Source organism: Dromiciops gliroides, chromosome 5 (assembly GCF_019393635.1).
Source record: "Dromiciops gliroides isolate mDroGli1 chromosome 5, mDroGli1.pri, whole genome shotgun sequence".
Lineage (NCBI taxonomy): Eukaryota > Metazoa > Chordata > Mammalia > Microbiotheria > Microbiotheriidae > Dromiciops > Dromiciops gliroides.
Genome location: NC_057865.1, coordinates 278,845,202 through 278,866,554, shown reverse-complemented (window position 1 = coordinate 278,866,554; position 21,353 = coordinate 278,845,202). Strand labels below are relative to the sequence as shown.

Here is a 21,353-nt window from a genome sequence, read left to right as displayed (position 1 = left end):
ATTTAGGACCAAAGAAAATAATTTTAATTGTGCAAAAACTTTTAAATTTTATATAAACAAAACCAAGGAAACCAAAATTTATAAGAAAACTGGGACAAAATTTTTGCAAGTATCTTTGATAAAAGGCCCCATTTCTCAAATATATAGAGAACTGAGTAAGATTTATACAAGTCACTCCCCAGTTGATAAATGTTGAGATGAACAGGCAGTTTTCAGACAAAGAAATCAAAGCTCTTTATAGTCATTTGAAAAAATGCTCTAAAATCACCATTGATTAGAGAATAGCAAATTAAAACAATTCTGAGGTGCCTCCTCACACCTACCAAATTGGCTAATATGACAAAAAAGGAAAATGTTGGATGTTGAAGGGGTTGTGGGAAAACTGGGACACTAATCATTGTTGGTGGAGTTGTGAACTGATTCAACCATTCTGGAGAGCAATCTGGAACCATGCCAAAAAGCTATAAAACTGGGCATACCCTTTGATTCAGCAATACCACTGCTAGATCTACATCCCAAAGATATCCTAAAAAAGGGAAAAGGACCTATTTATTAAAAATATTTAGGGGCAGCTAGGTAGTGCAGTGGATAAAGCACCAGCCCTGGAGTCAGGAGTATGAGTTCAAATCTGGCCTCAGACACTTGACACTTACTAGCTGTGTGACCCTGGGCAAGTCACTTAACCCCAATTGCCTCACACACACACACACACACACACACACACACACACACACACACACACACAAAAAAAAACACAGAAAAAAATATTTATAGCAGCTCTTTTTTTGTTGGCTAAGAATTAGAAATCAAAGGGATCCCCATCAATTGGGGAACTGACTAAATAAACTGTGGTATATGATTGTAATGGAGTATTATTGTGCTATAAGAAATGACAAGCAGGATGATTTCAGAAAGGCCTAGCAGTGGTATTGCTGAATCAAAGGGTAGACTTACCTGAACTGATGCAAAGTGAACAGAACCAGAAGAATGTTTACATAGTAAGAGCAATATTGTACAATGAAGAACTGTGAATGACAACTGTTCTCAGCAATACAATGATCCAGGACAATCCCAAAGGACTTATGATGAAGCATACCATCTGTCTCCAGACAAAGAACTTATAGTGTCTGAATACAGACTGAAGCATGCTATTTTCACTTACTTTTTTTTTAATTCAAGTCTTATACAAAATGACTGATATGGAAATGTTTTATATACTTGCACATACATAATGTATATCTGATCGTTTACCGTGCCAGGAAAGGGGGAGGGGAGGGAGGGATGAAATTTGGAACTTAAATGAATGAATTATACATGAAATGGTGGTTAAGGCAAAGACTAAGCAGAGTTCCTAAACCAGCCTTGTCTATCGCTCCTTAATTTCTCCAGGGGCTTAGAGCTTCTCTAATCATCCACCAGAGGTAAGCAATTCATTGGATAGAGTGTTCCACCTGAGAGATGTGAGGAAGGGAGACTAAGAGGAAGACTGGAAGGATAATGGGGAGGGTCAGAAGTCTGGGAAGAGAAGTACAGTCTGCTGCTCATTTCGCAGGCCCAGAAAGACAGGCACACACGATATGGCCAACAAACCAGGGCTCTCTTGTTGGGGGGAGTCCCAGCTCAGGTCACGCTTGTCTGATGCAGATATCCAAGAGAGCCATCCCTTAGATTTCACAGAACATCAAACCACCATACAAACAACTGTTTGTGTACTGAACACTGCTTTTAGAATGGTCTGCGTTCTTGGCTTTCCCTCTCCATTCTGCTGCTTCTAAGTAGTCCTGTTAGGCCAGCACAGGCGATCTGCACCAGGACCCCCTCCCAGAATTGTGTGTTTAAACGCAAAAAATAAAATAACAAAAACTAATTCTGGTGAAATACAGTGATCCAAATATTTAAAAGGAGAAGCGTGAAGCTGATCACCCCAGGTTAAGAATCCCTGCCTAAACTGTGATCTGGGAAACAGAAAAGATGGGATTCCCATCCATCCATTTTGCTCCTTTTGAATATGTCTGGTGGGCAGCTAAGAGCCACAGTGGATAAAGTACAGGCCCTGGATTCAGGAGGACCTGAGTTCAAGTCCAGCCTCAGACACTTAATGTGTACAAGCTGTGTGATCCTGGGCAAGTCACTTAACCCTCACTTCCCCACCCCCACCCTCCCACCCCCCAAAAAAGACAATGAAAGCTAGACAAACCTTGAATATGTCTGGTAAAAGGCTTGGCAGGGAGAGTAATGTCATTAATTATGACACCCTCATCTTCCATCAGCATGGATAACCGAGGCCTGGCAGCTGGTCACCACAGTGCTGAAAGCAAAGAGCCTGTTCTTCACCATGTCCATGTTAACAAAGTCTACTTACTTTCCAAATCTCAGCACTCCCGACACATAGGTCTGCCAATGTGCACAATAAAACATGAACATCCCAATAAAACAGCAGAAAAACAGCCAGTCGGGGTTGGATCCCAAGCGAACGGCAATGGAGGCTCCAAGGGACACAAACACTGCAAGAGAGCAGACATACAATTAGGAAGCAGCTTAAGACGGTCTGATTTTCGAATTCAGTAGCCGTGCCGAACAGGAGGGGGCAGGCACCAAAAGGCCCCACAGACCTATTCTCAGGGAGGGAACTAATCGACACCTCCTTCCCCCCCCCCCCCCGGCTCCCCTCTGAGACAAGTAAGACCTCGGAGAGCCGAGGTCTGTGTGCCCCACTGAGGGCACGGAAGCGGTGGGTCACTGATCTGTCCTGTGTGCTGTGGCGCCGTGGCTCTAGGGGCTCCCACTTATCCCTCATACTCAGGACAAATGGACAAAGAGACGTGCCGTGCCAGCTACCAAACATCAGGAGCTCAGCCGACAGGAGAGCGACAAGTACCGGCTGCTAAATTAGGAACCTGAAACAACCCTCCTCAGGGCCAATCCTGACCTTGTTACGCCCCTAAGGCTGTTTCACCTCCACACACACAACATGGGCCCATCACCTCCTGTCTCCATGGCGGCAGCGGACTTCAGGCCAGACTCCCCACCTCCAGGGTCTCGCTCTGGAATCTGGCTGGGCGATGGCCCTACTCTGCCCATTCCAGTGGACTCCTATCAGTCAGCTGACTCTTCTTCCTCACCTTCCCATCTCCCACCTCAGTGCCTTTGCTTAGGTGGTCTCAAGGAACCGTGTGAGAAGGCCAGCTGGCCTAGGCCAGACTGGTGAGGGTGAAGGGGAAGTAGTACCAATCAGGCAATGAAGTAGGCTGGGTCCAGGTTGTGTAGGGGCTTTAAAAGCTAAACAGAGTTTTTGTTTGTCCTAGAGACAGCAGGAAGCCACTGGCATTTGAACCACAATTCTTTAGTATTTGATTACTTAGTCTCTAAGTTTGAAGCTTTTTTTCAAACATCCTTTTGTTGACTATATTTATGATGTTGTGGTTGGTAAATGCTGGATTTACTATTTCTGGTTTTCTGCATTTATAAGTTTTTATTTTTTCCTTATGCCCTACCACTCCAAAGCAGGAGGTGCAAAAGCTAAGAAGAAACAGGCATGCTTCTTTGCCCTTCCAGCTGTGCTCCTGAATTACTGGATTTCAAGGCCATGCCTCACCTTCATCCCTTGCTGCCTTCTCACCCAAGACCATCCCTGTTATGCCAGCCCTCTCTTCCCATTGTGGAATTCTTCCTGGGGCCTCCACCAACCTGCATTCTCCTCCTGGCTGTGCGTCTGACTTCCCAGACTTCCATACCATGCCTGCGAGCTGGTACCTTCACCTCATCCTCAACCCCTTCCCTCCTGCTTTCCAGCTCCTTTTGGGGGTTGTCCTCCCCTACTGGGGTGAATTAAATGCAGAGCTCCTTGAGGGGTGAAGCCAAGATGGTGGAGTGAAGTCAGCAATTTTGCTGAGCTTTCCCAACCCACCCCGTAAGTAATGAAAAAGGAGGCTTCTTAAAGCAAAGACATTGCCTTCTAATTCCCATTCAGCAGTTCCCAAAGGCCTATTCAACATACATTTTCTAAAATTCTATTCAGGTCCTTAACTTATTTATCTTTTGTTAGATTTGTCTAAGTCTGAAATACAGATATTAAGTCTCTTCCCTTGGTATCTCTCCTTTTCTCTCCCCTTCCCACCCCCTACACACACACATTATTGTAGGACTGTGGGAAGGATTATGACATCAAGCGGAGGAAAAGGCAGAAATTATATTCAAAGACACTTGATCACCATTTAGCCCCTTCTAAATGCTCAAATGTATTTACTTTTCTAGGTTTTATTTGTTTTAGGTTTGTCTTTCTAAGATTGTCTTTTCATTAGGCCTGTTTCAAAGTCCTCTGTTCCATTAACATTCCATGTTTCCCCTTGTAGCATTGCACCTGGCTTTGTGAGAAGTTACTCTTGGTTTTAAGCCTTTTTTGCTTTTTATATTGCAATTTTCTTTTCCTTTATTAGAGTTACAGCATCGTCTTCTGTGATCCTCACTGTGGCTCACCAATACTTGACCTCTTTCCTTATGGATGTTTGCAGTATTTTTCTCTGACACTGAAGGTTTGGATTTTAGCTATAACATTCCTGAGTAGTTAAAAAAAATTTCAGGAGGTAGCCAATGGATTCTTTCCATGTTCATTCATTTTCTCCCTACATTTAATCACCGGGGGCCATTTTCTTTTGCGATTTCTTGAAACATGATGTATAGGTTTTTCACCTGGTCTTATTTTGGGGGGGGGGAAGGGAAGGAGTAGGGGAGTCTGATTTTCTTCCCGCCCTGTTTTCCAGGCCAATCATGTTTGGCAGAAGTGACTTATTTCCCATGTTCCTCTAATTTTTCAGTCTCTAACTCTGTTGCCTCACTGACTCATCTGAGTCACGTTAGTTTCTTTTTCTCTTTCAGCGTTCCTCCCACTTGGGTAAGAGTTTGCCTTTCTAAGCGATCTATTCTCCTTCTTGGGCGCTCCCATTTCACTTCTCATGGCCCCTCAGAGATGCTAAGGACCAGCCACTCTTGGCTGAGGCTCTCCTACTCACTGTGAAGATGTTCTTTTCTGACCTTGTCTTGACTCAAAGGAACTCATGGTATCAGGAATTTTCTTGTTTCCTGATGTCTTTAGCCTCAATTCCTGGGTTGGGACTTTGGTTCTTGGACCAGGCTTTGTCCCCTCCTGTATTCTAAAGTGGCCAGGCCTTGGTCCTGTCTCCACAGCAGTCTGGATGCTGCCACCATGGTTCTGGTGAGAGGGGCTGGCTCCCTGCCTTCTTCTGCAACTGGGGCATGGGAGAGGGAGCTGGATGCTGAGCTGAGACCAGAGCCCGCTCACTGCCTCAGTCTCTTGCCTGTGCATCCATGTCACGGTGACCCGATGTTCATGATGACACTGGCCCCATCTCACCTACCATGAGTCGCTTCATCCCTGTTGTCCCACCAATAGGTCTCAAGAGAAAATCAGAAATTATACTGGCTTAAGGCCTCCTGGAGGGCCCTGCCTTTGTCCTCATTAGGGCTCTGATGGGCCTCAGCCAGATACTGAAATGGGCTGCTTAAAAGTCTCTTGAGGAGGAGTGCCTCTGCCTCATCTTCTCCCTCACCTGCACCTCCCAGGAGTTTGGTTTCTCTGCTCCTGCAGCTCCCAAGCCAGGCCTTCTGCCCCGGGCCCACAGGCTTCCAGTTTTCTGGTGCTGCCCTGAGCTTTGTCAGGGTGTTTCTCAGGGCAGCTGGGGATGGCTGGACAGTGCACTATACCAGCTCTGCCAGAAGTCCATGGAATTATTTGGAACTGATCATTTTCACTCTAGGAAAAGCCCGTATTTTAAAAATCTTCCTGAATTTCCCAAACTGGTCATTTAGCCAGTAATCACACACATGACCAACAGAACTGTTTCACAAAAGGATTCACTACAAAGCTGATACCAAGAAAAGCTCCCTTGGCTTATGTGTAAGGGGTTTTAAAACCAAGCCATTTGCTTCAGAGCCACTGCCAACTGATGCCTGACCATGACATGGCCTCCCTGAAATGATGACAAGTATAAGATAGTGAGAAAATGGATTTAATTTCTAGAAACATGTCATCATTACATAAACTCTGTGTTTTTCCACTTCTTAACTGCTCTGTGTGTTGCAGATGCTGAACATGCATTCAGTTTGGAAACACACTCACGGCATAAAATGCAAGTACGCTTGTGGCCAGCCCCAGAGTTAGGAGCACCAAGGCTCAAGTCTGATCTCCGATGTACTCTAGGACCCTGGATAAGAAGCTACTCAATCTCTGTGTCCCCAGGCAACTCTGAAGGACTGCCATTTGCACCTCAGTCTTTGTGGAGGGAGATTTCTAACCCAGAACTCCCATTAGGTCTAGATCAAAACAAATCACCCCCTCCCACCAACTCCAAACATGGAGCGTGGTACACCAACATTTCTTAGGTGCTAATAGCGCCCTACACAGTTACAGTTCTCCCTGTCCAGGCCAAAAAAGAAAAGAAAAAGAAAAGAAAACAGCAGGATTTAAGCCAGACTTCAATCTCTTAATGCTATAAAAACTGAAGTGAAAATTCTATTGGTTTACCTGTGGAAATACAATCACAACCATGGTCAAAAAGTTCTCCTAAGGGAGAACAGCTATTTGTTCTTCTGGCTTGTTTCCCATCAATAGCATCCAGTGATTGGTAGATAAAGAGGCCCATGCCACACATGAAGAATATCCAAAGTGGTGCCTAAATAGAAACATAGTAGAAAGACCATTAATTTCAACTAATTCGTTTCTGGCCAGAAGCAATTCAAACTCTATGTGGCCAAAGTAGACCTCTTCCCTCACGCTGTGTGGTGTTTTCCTATCACAGTGCCATAGAGAATTAACTGGAAATAATTCGATACATTTTGGGGCAGGCCACATGATCAAGCTTTAACAACAGATCTGCATTCTCTCCATTCCCTAACGCTTCCCATTGCTTCCTGGGGGCCCCTCTAGCTGGACCTGGCTCACTACTCCTTTCTGTGTTGGCAGCATGCTCACTAAGGGGCAATCTTCAAGTCAGACAGAGCCCCAGAGATGATCTAGCCCAAACCCCTCTTCTAACGGATTTTAATGGCTAGCTTGTGATCATCCATCACCTTGATTCCTGCGTTGTCCCGCCTCCTTCCCCTCCCAGACAGCCGCCATCCTACCTAGGACAGACAATTCCCCACTTGTCTCTTTCAGTGAGGTTTCACGCCTCTCTCACCCTACGCTCATGCAGCTGACAACGGAAGACTTGTCCATCTCTATTCAATTCCAGCATATGAGTGCAGTGCCAGCAAAAGGCAGTGACTGCTTCCCAAGGCCCAGCCTGGATCCACACAGAAAAAGCTCCTCACCGGGAGGTTGGACACTTGATAAATTCGCTGGTCAAGGCCGTTCTGTGACCAGAACAAAAAGCTAGGTTGGCCACAAAGAGCAGGAAAGAGGCAGCGCTGACGGTCAGCCCATGTGCTTGACTAATACCAAGGAAACACCAAGAGGAGGTGAGTAAGCCTCCCCTCATGGTAGGTGGAGGTTCTCTGGTGACAGATTTACTGGAGAACACCTGAACAAGCGGTAGAAGAGATGGGGGCCAAGGATGGCTGGTTACCTGTAACTGCAAGTGCTACCAGACCTACCTCAGAGAGACCAAAGAGCCCTCAGAGTAGTGCGAGACAAGAGGATTATTACATTGACCCATTATTTTAGTTTGCTGAGATCCTTTTAGATTCCTCTTTAATCACTAAATGTCTTAGTTATCTTTTTTTTTTTTTTTGCGGGGCAATGGGGGTTAAGTGACTTGCCCAGGGTCACACAGCTAGTAAGTGTTAAGTGTCTCAGGCTAGATTTGAACTCAGGTACTCCTGAATCCAGGGCCAGCGCTTTAACCACTGCGCCATCTAGCTGCCCCCTTAGTTATCTTACATGAATTTGTTAAGGACACAAGAGGTGGAAGCACATTTGCCTTAGGATTATTTCCAGAGCTGGAGTGGTGGGCAGCCCATTCAAAATTCTGACTTTCATGATTCAATCATGGTGTCAGGTTTGTGGTTCCCATCACCCTTCCTAATATAAGTACAAGGATACGTTTGCTTCTTAGAATTCGGCGACTACAAATTTTGCAGAATATAAGTGAATTGATATTGCTTGCAAAAAAACATCTACGTACATGCAGGCACACAAAGCTATATTAATGAATCAGGTCTTTCTCCCCTTCCTGTGATATTTGAATGTTGGAATGTATTACACCTCCTTTCTAGATTCTTGCATTAGCATGCCAGTGTAGAATTCCTGGGGGAAAAGCCACACTTTTGATTCTCACTTGAGGAAACAACCTAAGGTGGTTCCCAGAACTCAAGGGGAAGGTTCATGACCAGCTAGTATCCTGTAAGTATAACAGGGTTAGGCTTTCTTGGCTTAAAAATAACCTAAAATTACATGAAAACAACTTAAAATTTCCTCTTTTCCCAATAAACCTTTCAGAGATAACTGTCCATTTGGGTCCAAAAGGCCCCACAGCAGATGGAAACGTGAAGATCTTCCACTGCTCCTTGTTATTAAACCAGTGAGGAAGTACCGACACCCCACACTCTCGCTGTGCTCAGCCAATCTCTGAGTTTGAAGGTCCCCAAAATATAAATTTGGAAGAGCAGCTATCTGGACACCCTCCCTCCACTTCCTGCCCCCCGATAGAACACCATCTCCAACAAGAGATGGGGCTCTTCCTAGGTCTCAGGGGGAGCGGGGAAGCCATACTGAGGGAGCCGCCTGCATGCAGGAGCTCCCTCTCATCTGTGGCCAGTTTTAAATATCCTTTTCCATTCACTAGCCCTTTTTGCCCAAGAATGTTTACGCATCCCTTGGCATACAGATATATAAAATAGGCATACAAATCAAACATTTACTGCCAATTTTTTTTGCGACCCAGTTTAAGAAGCCCCTTATTCTCATCAGAACTGGCTCAAAGAGGGAATAACATACATACTCAGTTGGGTATAGAATGTATCTTACCCTACAAGAAAGTAGGAGGGAAAGGGAATAAGAGAAGGGATGGAGCCGATAGAAAGGAGAACATAATGGAGGAGGCAGTACTCAGAAGCAAAATACTTTGTAAGATGGACAGGGTGAAAAGATAAAGATGGGAAACAGTAATCCTAACTGAAAATTTTTTACAGCAAGTTTCTCTAATAAATGCCACATTTCTTAAATATACAGAAAACTAAGTCAAATTTATAAAAATGAAAGCCATTCCCCAATTGATAAATGGTCAAAGGATATAACAGGGAGCTTTCAGATGAAGTAACCAAAGCTATCTATAAGTCATAAAATGCTCTAAGTCACTATTGATTAGAGAAATGCAAATTAAAACATACTTATCAGATTGGCTAATATGACAGAAAAGAAAAATGACAAATGTTGGAGGGCATGTGAGAAAATTGGGGTACTAATGCACTGTTGGTAGAGTAGTGAACCGATTCAACCATTCTGGAGAGCAATTTGGAACCGTAATGCCCAAAGTGCTATAAAACATATCCTTTGACCTAACAAGTCTACTACTAGGTCTGTATCCCAAGAGATTAAAAAACAAAAAGGAAAGGATGCATATGTACAAAAAATATTTATAACAGCTCTTTTTGTGGTGGCAAAGAATTGGAAATTGAGGACATGCTCATCAATTGGGGAATGGCTAAACAAGTTGTGGTGTGCAAATATGATGGAATACACTATAAGAAATGACAAGCAGGATGCTTTTGGAAAATTGGAAAGCCTTACATGAACTGATACAAAGTGAAATGAGCAGAACCAGAAGAACATACAGTAACAGCAATATCGTATGATGATCAACTGTGAATGACTTAGCTATTCTTAACAATAATCCAAGACAATTCCAAAAGACTTAGGAAAAATGCTATACATCTCCAGAAAAGAACTAGCGTTTGAATGCAGATTGAAGTATGCTTTTTAAACTTTATTTTTCTTGTTTTTTTTTTGTTTGTGTTTTCTTTCACAACGTGACTAACACATGAATACATTTTGTATGATTGAACATGTATTACCTTATATCAAATTGCTTGCCCTCTCAATGAGGGGAGGAGAAAGGGAAATAAAATAAAATGAAATAAATTTTTAAAAAGAATGTTAAGAATTGTTTCTAAGTGTGATGGGAAAAATAAAATATTAAATATTAAAAAAAGAAAGCTCCAATCACCAGAATTTTCTCATAGTACTGTAATAATATTTAGAATGATTAAACTGTGGTATTTACAAGATCCTCAAAAAACTTCCTAATTTTCAAAGATTATGTTAAGTGAATATGCAATTTCATTTTAACTCTTTGAAAAATAGTAACCTAGATATAGTATATATTATCATTCTCAAAACCAGATTAGTCAGAAAAAGAGATATTTCTGGTTGAATATTCTGGTTAACTGGGAGAAACTATGATCTAACTTTCATATGGAAAACAAGAATTTCATTAATTCTTATAAGATTATGGGATAACTAATGAATTCATAACTTTATTTGGGTTTATAAAATCTTATTGATACACAGTAAAGAATAATAGTTTTGTTTTTAGCAGGCAACACAAAACAATCTCTTGAGAATAGAAGCAATACGAAAATGCAAAGCTATTTTGGGATACCTCCTAAATATTAATATTCAATTTTTTTAGATCAGTGCATTTTAAAAGCCTGGCTGACAACTGTTAGGATAAAATTTAGAGAAGTTCTGAAAACTGAGCAGAAGGAACACAGGATGTGGAGACAGATTAAGAAATCTTCAGGAAGAATGAGTTGAGAATTTGGTGTTCTAAAAGCAATGTCTTTTGCAGGAAGTATAAAATAGTCCTGTTAACCCTCCTCATAATTAATAACACTGTTACAAATTTGATCTGTGTAAGAATTGTTAGACTTTGAAAATATACTCATGCTATATTAAGATGACCAACAGAACAAAATCATACTTATATAAAATTCATGGTCTTAAAAGCATTTGATCATCTGGGACAGACCTGAGATCACAAGGCAAGATTGGAACTTCACTCACATCTTCCACTGTTTCTGCAGAAGGGGCATGGATGATTTACATGCAATGCCCTACATGTCTCCCTTTCTCGGGGCTCTCCTTATCCATCACAGCAGCTGTCTGCAAGGCCCAACTATTACTGGAAACGCAAAGTACATCAGTGAAAGAAGTCTAGCAGCAGGTGCCTTCCTGCCCACACAGCATGCGCCCACAGCACATCACACCAGGGGGTAAGGCCGCCCGCTCAGGGATGTCTCAAAAATAAGTCACTGATGGTCATTATAAATAGCGTTTAAGGCTGCCTTGCAGGAACTGGAGGGAAAAGTTTGTGGTCATTCTAATTTCTGGTAGTCAGCTGTCTAAATCACAAAAACCCACCACCATAATTACTACTAGTTGACAGAAAGATCAAAGGGGTTATCATCAAGACAGATAATAAATAAGTCATTGGGATTGATTAGATACACAGGATACCTGACCAAATATATAAAAACTACTGTCTGATAAAACCTGTTGAAACAAAAACTGGGGAAAGATTCCTTAGTTAAGAAATACAATTGAGAAAACTAGGAGTTTGGTAGGGAAAGGATTTGAATCTACATCTTACATCTTATATTTCCTTGCAGCTGAAAAAGAGATGAACTTTTTTTTTTTTAAGTGAGGCAATTGGGGTTAAGTGACTTGCCCAGGGTCACACAGCTAGTAAGTGTTAAGTGTCTGAGGCCAGATTTGAACTCAGGTACTCCTGGCTCCAGGGCCACCTAGCTGCCCCAAGAGATGAACTTTTTTAAAAAAGACCTTTAGGGGCAGCTATATGGCACAGTGGATAAAACACTGGCCCTGAATCCAGGAGGACTTGAGTTCAAATCTGGCCTCAGACACTTGACACTTACTAGCTGCATGAACCTGGGCAAGTCATTTAACCTTCACTGCCCAGCAAAAAACAAAAAACAAAACAAAACAAAAACCTCTAGAAAACATGGAAGAAAATGGAATCAAGTATTTATCTCAATTAAGGAATGAGGAAGGGAATGTTTCTCTGTGATTCAACAAACAAAATGACTGACTGGATTCAAGTTAAATATGCCTGACTATGTTAAAATAAAATTTAAAATCTGCACAAAATAAAAAGTCAGTGATAACTACTATCTCTTCCTTCACCTCTGTTTTCACAAGATGAGCTAACATTGATGATGGATGAGGCAGTTCCTCCAAGCTCTTTTATTTTGAAGCTGGTAGCACAGAGGATGAAACACTGAGCCTGGAATCTGAAGAGTTGAGTTCAAATCCAGCCTCAGACACTTATGTCACTGCGTGACCTTGGACAAGTCATGTAACCTCTTTGCTAACCCCCCTCTATGTTGTTAAGGCTAAAATTCTAGCTAAACTGTCTAAAATATCTAATGAGTGGTCGCCAATCAATTACAAGCTTTAGCAAGAGTTAGACTTTTAAGCATTTATTAAGGAGAATAAGAATTTGGTAAAGAGAGAGAAAAAGGCCTAGATTCCTATCTATTAAAGGGAGAGCACATTTCTACCTCTGCTCTCCACCAGAGTCCAGAGGAAAGAGAGTGAGACCGAGCGCCAGTCTCTTCCTTCCTCCTCCCACTAGTCCGCTTCACTTCCTGAAGCCTGGTCTTGCCCTCAAAGACCTTTGCTTCATGGGCAGAACTCTTCTACAGTAAGTATCCAGCAGGTGGCGTCATTCCAATCGTTACAATGTGCTCACTGCATCTGAGGCCATCTCTAGTCATCCTGCTGTCTATCTTGCCACTGGGCCCAGATGGCTCCAGAACGAGGTGAGAGTGAGGCTGGTGACCCTGCACAGCCCCGCCTCCCTCACGTGTCCCCAGGCTCTGTTCTGGTCCTGCTTCTCTTTTCCCTGGTTACTCTTTTGCTTGGTGAACATATGCGTCAATTCCCAGATCTACTTATCTTGAGCTGCAGTATCACATCTGTAGATGTCCAGAACTCAGCATGTACCGTGATCTCCTCCCTCTTCCTAATGTTTCTTCTACTGTGGAAGCACCAACATCCTCCCAGTCAAGGCCCCCAAGCTTGCAGTCTTGGTGTTACCCTCTGCTCCTCACTCTCTCGGCCCCTGTATCAGATCTGTTGCCAGGTCCCATCAAGTCTATCTTCGTGACATCTCTTGATGCCCCTTTCTTTCCTCTGATGCTGCTCACACCCTGCAGGCCCTCGTCACCTCATGCTACAGAACTGGACGAAGGTCATGGAAGAACTTTTGGACATCCTGAAGAACAGTGAACAACCTTCCATGGCTGCAGCCTTACCCTGAAAGAAGAACGGGATGCAGCTGGAGCACAGAGAACAAACTGAACAGGGCCCCAACCTCATAAGATCTCCTTGTGGGTGGTACAAGTATGAGAGTGACAGCAGGTAGGTATCATAGGTCCAGATGAGCTCTACAAGAGGACCTCCAAGACGGTGTCAGTGAGGGCCAGAGGAACATGAGGCTGCCTCCTCGGAGAAGGCCCATGAGCCATTTCTTTTTCCTCTCGGGTGCTAGACAGCTCAGGAACCAGAATGCATGATGGAAACTACAGGCTTCCAAGGAGAGGCATTAGCCAAACAAAACTCCTGATCTTGAAGGGAGTATTAAAAGCAAAGAGCTGGGATCCCAGGGAGGTGCTTTAGATCATCCTAGGATAGCAAGAATGACTGAATACAATGTGGCATAAAAATGAAATGAAATATGGCTGGTCTGGAGAAATGACCAAAGGCGATTTCAGGGAATCCTGGGCTGTGTGAACTGATGCAGGGTGACACGGGCAGAACCCAGAGAACATACTGCACAGAAGAACAACTCTGAAGGAGTCTTGAGCTCTGAGCAAGGCAAACAGATTGTGCTACATGTTACCCACCTCCGGACTGAGAGGTATGGACCCCCGGGGCAGAAACAGGCTTACGGGTCTGGATGTGGTCACTGGGTGGGTTTGTTTTGCTCGACTCTGCTTATTTGTTACCCGGTGTTTTTTTCCCCTTGCCATCTCTTGGTTAATTGAGCAGTGCAGTTGGGAGGAAAGAGGGGCCAGCAGGAATGATGCAAAAAAAAAAAAAAGCCATTGTAACTCTAAACAAAAATGCACAGCAGCAAACAGAAGTTTGGAAGAAAGCAGAGACAAGCTGGAGAAAATGCCCATTCACAGTTTCATACGGAATCCCCTTTTTGTGTCCTGCTGTGGGGACAGAATGGCCTTTTGGGTGTTTCGATTCAGAATTAATTTTTTTTTTAGAACTCTAATGGATGAGCTGTGACATGGGGGGATAATACTGGTGTTGGGAAGCCTGGTTTGGGATTGTATGCCGCTATTACTACTTCGTCCACACTTGTCCTCACGGTGGGGAAATTCACTCTCGATACTCAGTTTTGCTGTGAATGACAGGAGGAATTGTGGGTGCAGGAGTATCAGGGAGACCATCATGGAAGGCTGATGGGGATAAAAGAGAGGCTGAGGTCCAGGCAGGAGGAGACAAGGTGAATATTTATTTAAAGACAGTAACAAATGACAATGGAGGTGGGGGGGGGTGAGATCTGCACAAGGATCCTTTAGACACCTAAGGAACAAGAGTGGTCCAATCTGGCTGCATTGTGGCCCTGTGGGAGTTTTCAAAGGGAGCCTCCTCTGTACAGTGACTGAATACAAATCAGCATCTCTTTACAGAGAGTTGGCCCTTTGGTCTCAATGGTGCGGGTCCTGTGAGCTGTCCCTGTGGCCAGATCTGCTTGTGTCTGGGGCGGAGGGGAAGGGGGGGGAAGGGGCACAGGACTATGCTGGGGGGTTGTTCAGAAGGTCCTGAGGCAAAGAGGGGACACCGAAACAATGGTGTGTGCACATGGGTGCAAGTGAAAACTTCACCGGCTACGCCTCCCATCGGGAAGACCCTTGCTTCTGCTGTTGAGGCCAGTTTCCTCTTCTGGGCCTCTGAGATCCCGTCCGACTCTTGACTGAGGAGCCCAGAACCAAGTATCTCCCTCTTCTAGCACAATGTTCTGCCCAAGTTTGTTCAATTGACCAAATGACGGCCCTCCCACACGGAGGCCCCAGGACTTCCCCCCCCCCCCCCTTGCTCTTTCTTGTCCCCACCAAAGGCCTTGGGAGGTTGCTTTTGGTTTTCTGCTTTTAGCACATACAGATACCATACAGAATGTGTTCTAAACCAGGGATCTTCACCTTTTGGTGTCAAACTGGGATGGACAATTCTTTGACAATGTCTGCAGAAGCCTCTGGTCCCCTTCTCAGAGTCACACAGAGACTTCAAAGGAAGCCAAGTGTAATCAAATGCAAAATATTTTTTAAGAAACAAGTTCCGGGGCAGTTAGGTGGTGTAGTGGATAAAGCACTGGCCCTGGATTCAGGAGTACCTGAGTTCAAAGCCGGCCTCAGACACTTAACACTTACTGGCTGTGTGACCCTGGGCAAGTCACTTAACCCCTAATTGCCTCTCACCCCCCCCCCAAAAAAGAAAGAAACAAGTTCCCAGCCCCCGCTCCGGGAATCTCAGTGCGGGCTCACCTGTTTGCCCATCTCCTCAGACATGGACCTGAGCCCCTCCAAGCACTGTGAGATGATGGCTACGAATCTGCTATCTGCCTCCCCTCTGTCCAGAGAGCTGCAGTGAGGACTTGGTGCCTCAGTGAGTGGCACTACGGAGGTCTGATGGGCCTCAACAAAGCGGAGACAGCTGCTAAGCATGATGAGGTGGGGGTGAAGATCTGGTGACGATCCTATGGGAGCCCGACCACCCCTTCTACGTCAACATCAGCAAGGGCTGTCGCTATGCACACCCTGCTGAGGACCAGCTGCCCTTCTGTGAGAGCCCGGGCTCTACCCTTCTGGAATGAAAAAATTGCCCCCAGATCAAGGAAGGAAAACATGCCGAATGCAGCCAACGGCAAGTCTTCAAGTCTTCAAGGGACCGACCCCCTCAAGTCTGTCTCAAGAAGCCATGGTGGAGCTCAAGCTGCCCACCGGCCTTCCCATCGTGTATAAGAATCTGAAACGCATCAAGCCCATGCAGGTCCTGGGGATGAGGAGACTGCGGGCAAAGCCACGGGGGCTGTGGTAGCCCAAGGCAAGGCCAAGAAGTGAAAGCAGCTCCCAGCGCGAGCCAGCAGCCCAGTCCTTCCCTTCTCTGTCTTCCCCACACGGGGGCCTGCTCCACACACCGAAGCCTGCATGGCTGCAGGCGGGGACTGAGGCTTCTCATTTCTTCTTCCCAATTTCGGACCGATTCCTTTCTCTCCCATTGCCTCTCCCCTCAACCACATTAGTCAAAATGCCTCCTGGGTTAGGGGTTAGGGATGAGGACATAGTAAGAAGTGACCGATGTGGGGGAGCTGAAAGCAGCAGCTGTTCCAGTTGTTCCTAGGAGCCAGTCCTGCCAGCAGGGCGGCCCTCTCAGGGGCTGTTGTAGGAAGCTGCCTAGAACCTGCTGGTCATTGACGAAATCATCCAAGTCTTGTTCAGAGGTTTCCTCCCTAACCCAAGAAAAATGGATCGGGGAGGTTGGGATCATCCTTGCGTTTGCTTCTGCTTTCACAACAGGCCTTTCTAGACTGCTTGTTAGTAGCTTCTGAAATGAAGCCGCCACACTCGGTAGTAGTCATCAGAGAGGCCGAGCACACCCCGCTGTGCGTTTACAGCCCCTGCTGTTCTGCGGCAGTGAAATGCGCCTAGACGATGCTGAAATGTGTCTCGTCCCACCGCCTTCCGCCTCACGTCCGGCCACCTGGGCCCTCAGCAGTTTGAGCACGACTGTACTCCCCCGGCCCTCCCCCTTTTCCTTACATCAGCTCCAACAGTTTACAATTCCAGGATTTCACGGGTGCTGCCCTCCCATATCGCTTAGGAAAACCCGAGACCCCACGGAAGATGGCGCTTTCCCTGCAGAAGGAAGATCTCTCGTATCTAAAGAGTCTTTCAAAGAGTTTCGGTAACTGCTGCTTGTCTTTTCAAACCAGAATTTGTTTGCACGGAAGAAAGACTAGCCAAAGGTCTGGAGATTGCTGGGGTCCTCCCAGCAATAAGAGGAAGCCCGAGCACCGGCCATCGCCGACAACAGAGCTCCTGAGCTAAAATGCATCCGGAACTTCAAACAACCCATCCTCCCCCCACCTCACTTGTGCCCATACAACTTTTTCTAACTACACAAGGACGTCAGGGCTGAACTATCCCCACAACAGCCTGTCCCGTTTTGGATTAATCCCACCTCAGTCTTCCACAAGCATCAAGTCAGGCCCAGACCTGAGGCCTTTCGTCATTCAGCTACCCAGGTAGCCCAGGCCCAAGCCTATCTCCAGCCACGGCTTGGGGCACAGTCCCCCTCCCTACTAGCAAAGGCAGGACAATTGGTTTTTCCTTCTTGACCTGCTTGTGGTACTGGACACTCCTGATCACGTCCTCGTCCCCATTAGGTCTCCTGCACACTGATGCCAAAGTGACCTTCCTTCACTGAAGATCTGACTGGGTCACGCCCTTCCTCCCGCCTCCAGGATTATATACCACCCCCCCTTGGCCCTAACCTACTTCTGCAGGCTCATCATCCATATTTATGACACTCCCCCATCCCACCTCCCCCAACTCACTGAGGCCTGCCTTCCCTCCCGGTCTTAGGAAAATCAGTTTGGCAGCTTGGTGGAAGACAGATCAGAGAGGGGAGAGACTGGAGGAATGGAGCCCAATTAGGGACAATTACAGTCATGGGCTAAGAGGTGATGAAAGCCAGAACCAGGGAGGGGCTGCGTTGAGTAGGGACAGCCATTAAGAGAGGCTGCTGAGACAGAAATGACAAGCAAGGCGGCCCTAAGGGCCAGCCAGGACATCAAGGATGGCACTAAGAATGCAGGGGGGTGGGGAGACATTGGCTTATATTCTACAGGACATTCAGGATGCTAAGTCCCACAGTCTGCGACTGATGCCAGGCTGAAGGTCAAGGCCAAGACCTGAGCTAACCAGTCCCAGGAGAGGGAATCAGGGGGTTCCCCAGGGCAGCCATCTCCTGGCATACTAGGGGGAGGTCCAGCCTCAAGAAGGATGCTGGGGGGGCGGTGGTACTAGAACGACCGGGAGATTGTTCTAAGTCCCAAGAAGAGAAACGCAAATCAAAACAATTCCGAGGTTTCACCTCGCTCCCAGCAAACTGGAAGTATTAGTTAACAGCTGCTGTTAATAGAGGCTTTGCCATGGACCATCACCCTTTCACAACCAATCAAAGATGCAGCGTACACGGTCCCAGCATGCTCATTGTTTATTGGTTATGAAAACATTAGGGCTTGGCTAAACCTCCTTCCAGGCTCTTTTACAAATTGTCATGGAGCCTTATAAGGAAGACAAGCAGCTCAGGAGTCTCTGGAAGATATCTAGGAGTTTGTGGCCTGGGATATGTTTAACAACCGGCTCTCCAAATAAATGTATCCAAGATCTATTTTTAAGTTGAATCTCAATGATTATCATTTTCTTCATCACTTTCCTAAATCTGGACAACCAAGCAAACAGCAAATCCATCTGTGATCTGTAGCCTTTGCCAGTCTCTTAAGTATGAATGACCGCACTGAAAATGTAACAATCAGCTCTTCTAGAAGCCAGGTGCAGCACATCATCTGAAGAGAACTGTGGAAACAACCCTGTTCAATGACTCTGATTTAAAAACACCAACGTCAATCCTGGCACAAAAACAGAGACATGAGTGCTCACCCCTGTAAGGCAAGGAGTCCAAGCTGAAGGATTCCCAGTGGATGGTGAGGTACTTAATTTTCTCTACACTTAGATGTATAATCAACTTCCTCAACAGATTTAACTTGAAAACTAACCATGTTGTTATTAGCTGGATGGGACAGGTAAGGAAGGGCCCTGGGACAGACAACTAACTCATCCAGGGATAAAGCCCTCCTGTAGTCCTAAGAAAGAAATAGCTGGCAATTAAAAGACCTAGCTCAACCTGCTTTAATATCAGTCTCACGACAGCCCTCTGGGGTTCTATCATTCTCATTGTACAGATGAGGCTTCAAGAAATTAGTTAGCACGCCCATGGTCACGGTTCAGAAGTATCTGAGTCGGATTGGAACCCAGGCCTTCCTGACTCCGATTCTAATGAAAACAAATATCACATTATTAATATCTAAAAATGGATTTAGCACAGTCACTAACTGTGATGATGAGAGAATTTCATTATAGTTTTCAGCCAGCCCCCTTGAAGGAAGACACTTCAAAAGAAGTCAGCTGCTGTTTTTCACAAGATAGGACTTATCCATGTGGAATTTATACACAGATAATAACGTTTAGAAGCCAATCTCACATGGACAGCAAATACTTATTGGACAGTGGCTACATGCTCCCACAGTGTGTGCAAATATGTGTGAACTTTTGGGGTGGAGAGACAGAAGCAAAGCAGCATGAGACACTGTTCCAATGACTGATGGGCAGAGAAAATGGGGTAACCCAAGAAATAAGGAATCTTTGGGTCCTACTCAAAACCATATCTGTGCCCACAAAACATAACAGACTTTGCCCATCATGCATCATGAAACTAAATCAATTGCCAGGAAAGAAACGCGAAAGTTAATTCACAACATTTGTAAATATGAAAAGCCTTCAGAAACATGAGCCGATCGATTTGGAACATGAGAGGGATTCTCCTCACCCTACCATTCTAACCCAATGAGTATAGGAATGGAAAGGGAAGGAGGGAATCTCTACTCCTTTGTTAGGAGAGGGACAGACAGGGTGAGCACAAGAACAGCTTTTGGCTCTAAGAAAACTATGTGCTAAGTAGCCCCTTCATATGTTTATTCTTTTTCTCTTTTTCATGGGATCTTCTCAAAGAACACATCTTCCATTAAAAAAAAATGCCCACCTACAAACACACACACACACACACACACACACACACACACACACACACACACACACCCTCTCCTGATCTCTGCCTATCTGTCTACGGCTTTCCTTTACAGCACAGAACAATGAATGGAAAGCGGGCTGATCTTGGGGTGATGACAAGCTCAAATGCCACCTGTCCCACATCAGCCATGAGCCTTGGACGACTAACTCTCTCAGACTGGTCACTCTATACAAGAGGTGCGCATCTGCATCACCAGGAGTTTCCTCACCCATAAGTTCCTTCCCTATATGGGGGGAATTTATAGGTTCACCAAGCCTCCCTCTCCTGAAAAAAAAATCTCCCCTACAAATTATGGAAACTCAACAAACATTTTAAAATAACTAAATTCCACTTAAATTCTCTAAGGGGACCCTGTAAGCAGCATGATTACATTAGAATGCCCAGACTATTTAATTTTGTTCTTTTAACATAATCCTTTGCTGTTCAAGGTTTTCAGAAGTAAAGCACCTGCCGCACCCCGATTAAATAATTAATACACAAAAAGATCTCTGGCAGTTGGCAATTACCAGACCAGGTGATAATGAAGAACTTAAACATCCAGACAGACAGGTGTTTTACTAACACAGCACCCACGGAAAAACGGAGGGGCAGCAGCTCAGTGTATGGACATCCCAATGATTCATCAACTGTTACTCAAAAGCAGTTATGAAGTGCCCACAGCATGGATCAGGTACTCTGCTACACTGTGGGGGAAAGACAAAAATCAATCATCCTTCCCCCTGAGGAGCTTAAATTCTACTGCATGTAATGCTACCTGGCAAAAAAGGCAAACCCTGTAGGAAGTAGTTTCCCGTTGTCCCCCAAATAAGAGGGAAGATTCACAAAGCCTACACAGAAAGGAACAACAAGCTGACTCCAGGAAACAACCGTTTATGATGGAAAAACTGCTAGAATGAGTCATATTTATGTCTCATTCCAAGTAAAGCTTGCAATATTGTTGACTTACATGTTCGTCTGCACTTCCCTAAAACCAAGACCAAATATAAACTACATCTTCCCTTCCCCCACCCGGGGCAATGGGGGTTAATTGACTTGCCCAGGGTCACACAGCTAGTAAGTGTCAAGTGTCTGAGGCTGGATTTGAACTCAGGTCCTCCTGAATCCAGGGCCAGTGCTTTATCCACTGCGCCACCTAGACGCCCCCTAAACTACATCTTAAAGTAAAAAGTAGTCAAGTGTTTCAAAAAGAAAATCTGACCAACCCTGTTTTGGGCCTGGGGTGCCTCAAAAGTTTTCTGGTGGAAGTCAAGGAATCTTCTCCTTGAGAAACTAAACCAAAAGACAGACACACCTAGATAACTCCAGGACCACCACCCTTCATTCCAGTCTCCCCCACCCCTCGAGGAAATAACCCTATTAGGTGTGACTGCTGCCAAAGTGGTGAACAACCACCCCTCACCAGACTGCTTCAAACCCACCACCCAATAAG

General features: G+C 45.1%; 1 protein-coding gene and 1 pseudogene across 2 annotated transcripts in view; one reads left to right on the top strand and one right to left on the bottom strand.

The window, feature by feature from the left end:
• The window catches only part of CHPT1 (choline phosphotransferase 1), a 36,655-nt gene that overhangs the window by 9,974 nt on the left and 5,328 nt on the right, over positions 1-21,353 (bottom strand). For both annotated transcript variants that reach the window (XM_043965947.1, XM_043965948.1), the window contains exons 2-3: positions 6,542-6,689; positions 2,363-2,504 (exon numbers count right to left, since the gene is read on the bottom strand). In XM_043965947.1, coding sequence (XP_043821882.1) covers positions 2,363-2,504; positions 6,542-6,689 — 290 coding nt within the window. The remainder of the gene's footprint in view (positions 1-2,362; positions 2,505-6,541; positions 6,690-21,353) is intronic.
• Positions 13,311-16,113, top strand: LOC122727968 (annotated as a pseudogene).